Source organism: Sander vitreus, chromosome 2 (genome assembly GCF_031162955.1).
Source record: "Sander vitreus isolate 19-12246 chromosome 2, sanVit1, whole genome shotgun sequence".
Lineage (NCBI taxonomy): Eukaryota > Metazoa > Chordata > Actinopteri > Perciformes > Percidae > Sander > Sander vitreus.
In genome coordinates this window covers 1,891,057-1,900,661 of record NC_135856.1, presented here as the reverse complement: position 1 = coordinate 1,900,661, position 9,605 = coordinate 1,891,057, and the positions used below count along the sequence as shown (strand labels likewise).

At 47.9% G+C, this 9,605-nt stretch overlaps 1 protein-coding gene across 1 annotated transcript in view; it reads left to right on the top strand.

Annotated features, from left to right (window-relative positions):
* LOC144532044 (protein jagged-1a-like) overlaps positions 1 to 7,506 on the top strand; it is a 20,365-nt gene extending 12,859 nt beyond the window's left edge. The window contains exons 15-26 of the mRNA XM_078272544.1: positions 1 to 53; positions 425 to 538; positions 929 to 1,042; positions 1,126 to 1,242; positions 2,066 to 2,093; positions 2,371 to 2,456; positions 2,842 to 2,955; positions 3,172 to 3,284; positions 3,595 to 3,828; positions 5,516 to 5,647; positions 6,551 to 6,701; positions 6,901 to 7,506. The exon at positions 1 to 53 is cut by the window's left edge and continues 61 nt beyond it. Of these exons, the coding sequence (XP_078128670.1) occupies positions 1 to 53; positions 425 to 538; positions 929 to 1,042; positions 1,126 to 1,242; positions 2,066 to 2,093; positions 2,371 to 2,456; positions 2,842 to 2,955; positions 3,172 to 3,284; positions 3,595 to 3,828; positions 5,516 to 5,647; positions 6,551 to 6,701; positions 6,901 to 7,409 (1,765 nt within the window). The 3' untranslated portion in view covers positions 7,410 to 7,506. The remainder of the gene's footprint in view (positions 54 to 424; positions 539 to 928; positions 1,043 to 1,125; positions 1,243 to 2,065; positions 2,094 to 2,370; positions 2,457 to 2,841; positions 2,956 to 3,171; positions 3,285 to 3,594; positions 3,829 to 5,515; positions 5,648 to 6,550; positions 6,702 to 6,900) is intronic.
* The last annotated feature ends 2,099 nt before the right edge of the window (positions 7,507 to 9,605 follow it).

The following is a 9,605-nucleotide window of genomic DNA, read 5'->3' as shown; positions in this document are numbered from 1 at the left end:
TCAGTATGAGTGTATCTGCGCCGACGGCTGGGACGGACCGACCTGCCACAATAGTGAGTGCTCCTCTTCCTCCCTCTTCATCCTCTGCTGCAGCGGGCGGAGGCGGTGCAGAGAAACGCGGCTGTAGCAAGTATCACACTGTCACTGTCCTCATTCATATTTTAAGACCCAACAAATGATATCCAGCTACAAAAAAGCCGGAAAAGTCTGAAGTTGGAACAGAAGGACAAAGGGTCGTTTCTATGCAGATGATACACCGTCTTAATGGTTTAAACTGGCAGCTTTTAAATGTTGCAGACCGGCGTGTTGCAAGTACCCGCAGGTTGTTGTCCTGAACTGGGTTTAAGTTGCATCCTAACGCTCGAATAGTTTGAATCCTAACTTTAAGCATGTCACTGAAGTCAGAGATATCCTGATGTTGCAGACGTGGATGACTGCAGCTCGGCGCCCTGTCAGAACCGCGGCGTGTGTCGGGATCTGCTCAACGACTTCTACTGCCAGTGTAACGATGGGTGGAAGGGAAAGACCTGCCACTCAAGTGAGTGTGTGTCTGTGTGTCTCTGTGTGTGTGTGTGTGTGTGTGTGTGTGTCTCCAGATGTGATGATGTTGAATGTTTGTGATAAACTGAAGGAGAAAATTCTCCTTCTTAAGCTAAACAAAGTCTTTAAAAAGCCTCCTGGATCAGCTGGAAAATGCATTTTTGTCTCCTTTGTTTTGAACTGCTCATTAATGTATCTTTTATGTAAAACGCTTTGAGTTGCCTTGTTGCTGAAATGTGCTTTTTTCAAATAACACCATGAAAAGTTTTAAAAGTTTTTAGAGACACGTAGCTCTCAGAGACATAACGTGAACGTGTGCGTTGCGTGAACCCTGCAGGTGTTCCAGATGTTGCATTCATGTGTCGCTGACGTCTTGTTTTATCTGCAGGAGAGAGTCAGTGCGACGAGGCGACCTGCAACAACGGAGGAACCTGCTACGACGAAGGAGACGCCTTCAAGTGTCTGTGTGCCGCCGGCTGGGAGGGCGCCACCTGCAACATTGGTCAGCGCGACGCCATCTTTACCGTTTGTTTGTGTGGTCATGTTTCTGTGAAAAAGGACTCACGGCGGTGTTTGTGTCTCCAGGGAGGAACAGCAGCTGTGTGCCGAGCCCCTGTGAGAACGGAGGAACCTGCGTGGCGGGCGGAGACTCGTTTAGCTGCGTCTGTAAGGACGGCTGGGAGGGTGCCACCTGCAGCCACAGTGAGTCACCCCCGCCCCACACCTTAGTGGGAAACTCACACTATGTGTCCAGTATTAAACAAGACGCGAAACAAGCTAAAAGTTCTGTTTTTGCCGCTGACAGACTCCGATTTTTATTCTAAGTGTACATGAAACGGCCCCGAAATCACCATCACCAAACTCCACCAAACTCCATATAAATAATCAGTACTTTTATGATCTTAAAAACACACTTCATTCAAAGTGGACAGAAACTAAATCAAACTACCAAAAGCCGTCTTGGTTCATCTTTCCACTGTTCCAACAATCACCACTCTGGTTTGGTTGAAATAAACCCTTAATTCACCCATTTACATGTGGAGATATGCTGGCTCTATACACGCTAAAAGTCCTGATTATTTACATGGAGTCTGGTGGAGAATATGCTGGCTCTATACACGCTAAAAGTCCTGATTATTTACATGGAGTCTGGTGGGTTTGGTGATGGTGATCTCGGGGCTGTTTCATGTTAAACTAAAAGGATCTTACTCTTTAACTAAAAGCTCTATCTCTGTAGAGATCCTTTCCATAATGTTGTCAGACACCCGTCTGTCAGCGTTCTCACTCAATACTGGACCAATAAACAACTCTACATAGATGTGAGGCTGATGGAAACTTAGCCTTTAGTTTCATGTTGTTTAAAACACCAACTTGAACTTTTTCTTTGTGGAGCTGGAAGTAAAATGATCCATGAATGTCTGTTTCTAGCTTTAGCTGCAGTCCGTCCAATAGTTGTGGAGAGAACGTGTTGTGATGTGACAAACACGCTGAGTGAACTCTAACTTTTTCTTTCTTTATCTTCCAGACGCCAACGACTGCAGTCCTCATCCCTGGTGAGTCAGACACACACACACACACAGACACAGACACACACCCACAGACACACAAACAGACACACACAGACACACCGCTCATATCTTTAAAGAAAACAAAACCAAATCCTAAACCTAATCTCTTAGCGTCTCTAGTTGAGATCAGCTCAGTCAGCTCGGGGCTGCTGAGTTGGAGCTACGTTGTTGTTTTGCTTTCAGTGGGAAATGATGATGATTTTCAAACCTTTTTTTTTCTCCAAAATAAAAGTCTTGTTTGTTGCTGTGTGTCCCTGTGCAGCTACAACAGTGGGACGTGTGTGGACGGAGACAACTGGTACCGCTGTGAATGTGCTCCGGGGTTCGCCGGCCCAGACTGCAGGATCAGTGAGTGCTCACCCTTCCCTCTATCCATCTAGCTATCCATCCGTCTGTCCATCCGTCTGTCCATCCGTCTGTCCATCCGTCTGTCTGTCCGTCCGTTGGCCCCGCTCCTGTATTTTGTGCCAAATTATTGATTTCTTTAGAAAGCAGACATGTAACATGCGGGTCATAGCTGCCAATTAAACCCCTTCAGATTGGGATTGGAGCTCCACATTATCCCTCATATGTCACAATACAGTGTGTGTGTGTGTGTGTGTGTGTGTATATATATATATATATATATATATATATATATATATATATATATATATATATATATATATATATATACTGCATATAAAACAGAATATATCAACACATGATGCTGACTGTCCCTCATCTCTCTCAGACGTCAACGAGTGCCAGTCGTCTCCCTGCTCCGCCGGCTCCACCTGTCTGGATCAGATCAACACTTACCGCTGCGTCTGTCCTCCGGGAAGAACCGGCCCGCGCTGCCAGGAAGGTAGTATACACTCTGTGTACTTTATACACACTCTGGGTACTTTATACACTCTGTCTACCTCCCAGTCTGTGTACTTTATACACTCCGTGTACCTCCCAGTCTGCCGTCTCTCCGGACTCTTTCACGCCTTTAGAAGCAGGCTTATGGTTGACCGGCCTGCCCTTGATATGCTCCTGTATGATTTCTGAGTCTGTGTTCCTTCCTGTTGTGCGCCAGTGTCGGGGGGGCGGCCCTGCCTGGTTTCGGGGCTGCTGGCTCCGGATGGAAGCAGATGGGACGAAGACTGCAACGCCTGCCGCTGTCGCAACGGGAGGATCAGCTGCACCAAGGTACAACCCAGACTGTCTGCCTGCCTGCCTGTCTGTCTCTCTGTCGGTCTCTCTGTCGGTCTCTCTGTCTGTCTCTCTGTCGGTCTCTCTGTCTGTCTGTTTTATAGTTTTTTTCATGCTGAATGATTTATTTCTAAGAAACTTGTGATCACGTTTCTGGTAAACACCGATCTAAAGTGGTGCTCTTGCGTGATTGGTTGTGTAGAAACTCACTTTTACAGACCTGATTAAACCGACCAATCATAAGGGAGTCAGTCGCCGTCTGTCTGTAGTGGAGGACTTACCAAACGGCTTTGTGTGTCCCCCCCAGCGGTGGTGCGGCCCGGCGCCCTGCAGCCTCCACGGTAAGCCCCGCGTTGGCGCCGAGTGTCCGGCGGGTCAGAGCTGCGTGGCCGTGCGGGACGAGCGCTGCTTCGTGAAGCCCTGCGCGGGACGCGGCGAGTGCTGGAGGCCCGGCCAGCTGGCCCTGCCCCCCGCAAGGTGTCTCTCCGAGAGCAGCTGCGCCAACGTCACCTTCACCTTCAACAAGGACGTCATGGCAACGGTCAGTCTGCTTTTCATGCTTCTTCACTTTCTGTCCAACTATTAAAGGAGACTCCCGGTCTATTCCAACACGTAGCTCTGTTGTGTGTAAATGTGGAGAGCTGGCAGTAGCGAGAAAAACTAAACCAATGGGTGCTGCCTACACCGTGTTATCCTCCTGCTAGCGTTAGCACCCAACAGGCTTAAACAGGGCAGGTTTTAAACGTGCTTTTAGCCTCTAAACATGCTCAAAATGTGTCTAAAAAAAGTGCCTCCCCATGTGCAGTGATTCCTTCTGAGGGAACACAGTGAATCTGACTGCTGGAGATGTGACAGAAAGACATAAACGTTGTTAATCCAGCCAGCACATAGCTCTGTTTATTTCCTGTTTTCCGGTCAAGTCCACACTAGTCGATTGTTGAACTCATACAATCCAATATTCCAGTCAGATTCCCTGTGTTCCCTCAGAAGGAATCACTGCACATGGGGAGGCTCTGGTATGACATTTAGAGCATGTTTAGAGGCTAAAAGCACGTTTAAAACCTGCCCTGTTTAAGCCTGTTGGGTGCTAACGCTAGCAGGAGGATAACACGGTGTAGGCAGCACCGGTTAGTTTAGTCTTTCTCGCTACTGACAGCTCTCCACATTTACACACAACAGAGCTACGTGTTGGAATCCACCGTAGTTCTCCTTTAACCCTCCTGTTGTCCTCCGGTCAAATTTGACCCATATTCAAAAGGTTTCTATCGCAAATATTTGGGTTTTCTTTCAACCAAACTGTCCAAAATGAATAACGTGGATGGTTCCATACAACGCTCTTCACGCATAACGTAAATAATCAGTTCACAACTTCCATTGAATTTGGAGCGCAGGAAAAAAATCGAAAACATCGGTACAAAGTGACAAAAACGTCAGGAAAACGTGACAAAAACATTGGGGGGGGGACAAAAGTGTCGTTAAAGACGACCAAAAACATACAAAAAAAGTTTGCACTCTGAACAGTCCTTCCAGAGAAATGTGGAGTTTTATTGTGATTGTTTTGGGCTAAAATCCTTAATTATGCGTCATGTTTTCTTAAAAAATGCGATGGAATATGCGGGATATTTATGCAGTTATATGCGATGAAATTGCGGGAACTTTTTTAAAACCGTGGTTTCATCGTGACGTCATCGTGACGTCATCGTGGGGTTTGCAGCTTTTAGATGACGTTCACGTCGCATAATCACTTCTTAACGTTCTCATGGCAGCAGAGGAAAATGGCTGCTCTTGTGTGAAGTAAACGCAACATTTTTCAACTTTCTGCTAAGATATTTGGGGCTTTTTTGCAATGAAAATGAGGCGATTATGACAGTCATGCCAGCCCCGCATATTTTGCGCGGAAATCGGCAATTTATGTGGCGAAAGTGCGGCGTATTTGAAAAGAATGTGCCCCCCTGGACATGGATATGGACATGGACATGGACATGGAGGATAAAAGCTTGAGGGAAAGAATAGTTCAGCGCTCACTTCAGAGGAGATGTTGGTGGACCGAGCCTCGACTTTATGTCTGGCGCTAGGGGCTTATCCTGTAACATAGTACTTTTACTGTGTCGTATTGGTACTTTTACTGCTTCAAGGATTTGAATGCTTCTTCTCCTCTGACAGCGACCGTCACCCAGGGTAACGGAGTACATCCTGCTGTAGTGTGTGATGTCGTTCCTCTGTTGTAGGGCGTGACGGTGGAGCAGGTTTGCCGAGAGCTGCGGAGCCTCTACGTGGTCACCAACCTGTCCTCGGACTCTGCCGTCTCCATGAGCTGCGAGCCGGCGCTCGGCGCCAGCAACCAGATCCACGTCGCCATCGTGAGTCGCCACTGAGCGTTAACACTCTGCAGCGTTTCAGTGCATCACGTTAAAGGTCCCATGGCATGAACATTTCACTTGTGAGGTTTTTTTAGGCAAGGCAAGGCAGCTTTATTTGTATAGCACATTTTAACATTAATATGAGTTCCCCCAGCCTGCCTATGGTCCCCCAGTGGCTAGAAATGGTGATAGGTGTAAACCGAGCCCTGGGTATCCTGCTCTGCCTTTGAGAAAATGAAAGCTCAGATGGGCCAATCAGGAATCTTCCCTTTATGACGTCATAAGGAGAAAGGTTACCTCCCCTTTCTCTGATTTGCCCGCCTAGAGAATTTGGCCCCCCCATGAGAAAGAGAGAGAGAGAGACATCATGGCTTTCAAACAAGCAAAGTGGCAGCTGGTCAAGGCCACACCCCCACCCTCCACCTTACCCCCCCTCTCCTCCTCAATAGCATTTAAAGCTACAGACACAGAAAGGAAAGCTCATTGTGGGACTGGCTCTAGTGGCTGTAATTCTGCACCAAGGCTGAATTTCTGGAAAGAGACTTCAGATACAGTATTAGGGGACCACTAAGGCCTATATAAAGAGACTTCAGATACAGTATTAGGGGACCACTAAGGCCTATATAAAGAGACTTCAGATACAGTATTAGGGGACCACTAAGGTCTATATAAAGAGACTTCAGATACAGTATTAGGGACCACTAAGGCCTATATAAAGAGACTTCAGATACAGTATTAGGGGACCACTAAGGCCTATATAAAGAGACTTCAGATACAGTATTAGGGGACCACTAAGGCCTATATGAAAGCATCCTAAGAGCACCATGTCATGGAACCTTTAACGATAGTGATTCGTTGCAGATGAACAGACCATAATGCCGAGGTTTGTGCTGAACGTTTCAGGCGCCGGAGGACCAGCGGAGCGGGCTGAGCTTCGTCAGAGAGATCACCGACCGGATCATGGACGTGGTCAGCAGGCAGAGCGCCAACGGCTCCGTGGTCGGCGCCATCGCCGAGGTCCGGATCCAGAGACGCCAGAGCAGCGACCCCCGCGGTGAGACACAAAGCAGAGGACACACAGACACACACACAGACACACACACACACACACACACACAAACTGATACAGACACACAGTTTTTGCTGCTTTTTTTGTCACTTTTTTATGACATCGTGCAGTTTTCTTTTAGTTGAGTTTTTGATGGCGAGTCTCGAGTTGTTGCCTGACCTCCGTTCTTCTCTCCGTCCCGCAGATCACCTCGTGCCGCTGCTGGTTTCCGCGGCGATCGTCGTCTGGGCGTTGGCAAGCGCCTCTGTGTTGCTGTGGTGCGTGCGGAGACGGAGGAAGCAGAGCGCCCACACGGGCGTCAGCACGCAGCCGGCAGGGGGGGCACCGTGTCTGGCTCCGGGCGCCGAGGGCAACAACGCCCTCTACAACGGCGCTGGCCCCACCGCCCGCGAGCAGCTCCGCCACATCAGGAACCCCATCGAAAAAAACCAGCAGCAGTCGCTCTGCGAGGACAAGAACGCTGCCGGCGCCAACATCCGGAGGGCCGACGCCGGGAGCCAATCGGACGAGGGCGACTTGGACAAGAGGCTGCAGAGGGCGCGGTGTCTCCGCGCGCCGCCTGCGTACTCGCTGGTCGACTGGGAGGAGCGAGCCGCCCGGCATACGGCGGGGAACGCATCGCATTGGACGGGCAAACAGGACAACCGACGGCTGCAGTCCCAGAGCCTGAACAGGACGGAGTACATCGTATAACAACCCGTTCGCATTCCGAACTCGTAAAACAAGGACGTTTGGACAGTGGCTGTCAGCGTCTGATGCAACGAAAAAGGCGCCTTTCAGCGTGTTTGTGTAACGCACCGGGGAGAGCAGCAGTTAGATAGGATTTAGAGAGGAGTATGTAAGGGCGAATTTCTGCATAAGGAGGTTGGCTGGGGGGGTGGATAGGTCAAACACAGGACTTTCACCCAGGAGAGCGGGGTTTGCGCCCCGCTTGTCTCGCTTGCTATAGTCTCTTTATTCTTTCATCCCGCATGTCACAGAACCGTACGCCCACCCACGACCCTTTCCTAAACCCAACCGTCCCGTAGTTCCCGCGAGTCACGGAACCGTAAGCCCAACCACGACCTTTTCCTTAACATAACTGCGTCAAAAGGGACGGCATTAGTCCCGACCAAGCGCGTTTACTAAAAGCGCTAAAGGAGACTATTTAGTGTCAATAAGAATGACAAATGGATCAAGCGTCCATATTTTACAAGATGGGTGTGAGAACCTGTTGCGTATAACCCCTCTCCGCCCAGCGAGGGAAGACTTTATCTGGAGGGGGCATCAGGACCCAAAGCCTGGAAGGGTGGGAAGGATGTTTGGGATCCGGCTCGAAGGACCAAGTTGTTGAGATAGTTATTAAGAATAGACAGAATCACTTTAACGTTTAAATTGAAAAAATGGACCGGAATGTGAAGCAGGATCGGCAATTTCCTGTCAGTGTGTGGACCGCTGTTTTGAAGCCTTGAGTGTGTCGATACGACCGTCGCCGTCTTGGTTTGTTGACGAGAGGGTGGAGCTGGGGAGCCTCTTCGCGGCAGGAATAAGAGCTTTGAGACAGCTTTCAGGAAAGAAGTCCAGAACAACTTCCTGTTCAAGCGAGGAGATCTCAGATAAGAGACTTGGGGAGCAGCCAGGGTAACGTTAGCTTAGCGGTAGCCTGCAGCGGCTAATTTAAAATAAAACTGCTGGAGCCGGAGATGACGGCGAAATGATAGAGCTGTAAAAATCCTCCTGCTTCCATGAAGTCCCCGTGTGGCATCACTTTACCTTCCCTGTGAGTGAGTTATGGAAACAAACAACAAACGGTAAAGCATGTGGACTCCCAATGGGACTCCATGGTGCGTTCATGTGCACCTCATAAACTCTGTGAAACTCAAACTGTCGTTGCCAAGTAACGCTTCTGTCGTCCCTGTTGGAAAACCGAAAAAAAATGAACTAAATGAAGTTAAATCGGATGGAGGGATTTGGACACTCCTGTTTTTTTTTTTTGTCTTTAAGTTCTTCTTTTGTTCAAGATGGATTCTTGCTGATTTTAATTTATGGCGCTGGTCCGAATGGTCCACTGCGGTTGGCTGGATATGCGATTGTGTGGACGCCGAATCTGGATGTGAATTAGCGTGTCCTAAAAGACTTACACGCAGATTTTGTATCTATTTTTTTGGGATTCTTTTTTGGCCATTTTTAGGCCTTTATTTTGACAGGACAGATGACATGAAAGGGGATAGATGGGGGAATGACATGCAGCAAAGGGCCACAGGTCGGAGTCGAACCTGCGGCCGCCGCTTCAAGGAGTAAGTTAGCTACCCGGGTGCCCAGACTTTGTATCTTTTGATTCGAGAATAAGTTTTGTATTTTGCTGCCTTGTTGCACCCAAACAGTTTGGAAAGGAAAACTATTTATTTTATTTTTTGGGGGGATTTGAGTCAATATGAAGAAATGTCCACGTAAAATGTTTGTGTATAGGAAGTGTAAATAATTGTATTAATCTTTGTGTATATTTGATTTATTAACTTAATTGTCCGGAGCCTTCAGATATTTATGAGTACTGTAGTTGAAGCTTCATAAGCTCACAACTTCTTGATGGATTTTGTTTTTTTTGGATACTTTTAAAGCCAGAAGAGTAGTTTATTTTTAGCCTTTTGGATTCGGGGCATTTTTGTGCCTTAACTAAATGTTTTGTGCATTGTGTGTTTGAGTCGTTTTGTTGGTTGGTTCTGTTGTTCGTACTCGACGTGTAAATGTTAAAGGAGATAACGGCTGGCTGGTTGGAGACAGATTCAGCTGCTGCAGGATCTTTTTATACACAACATGGTGGCAGACTTACTGCTTTTGCTACTGAAAAGAAATTCCTCAAGTAAATGTTCCTTTGTACATGTTGTACAGTGTAAAGAAAACAACAATCTT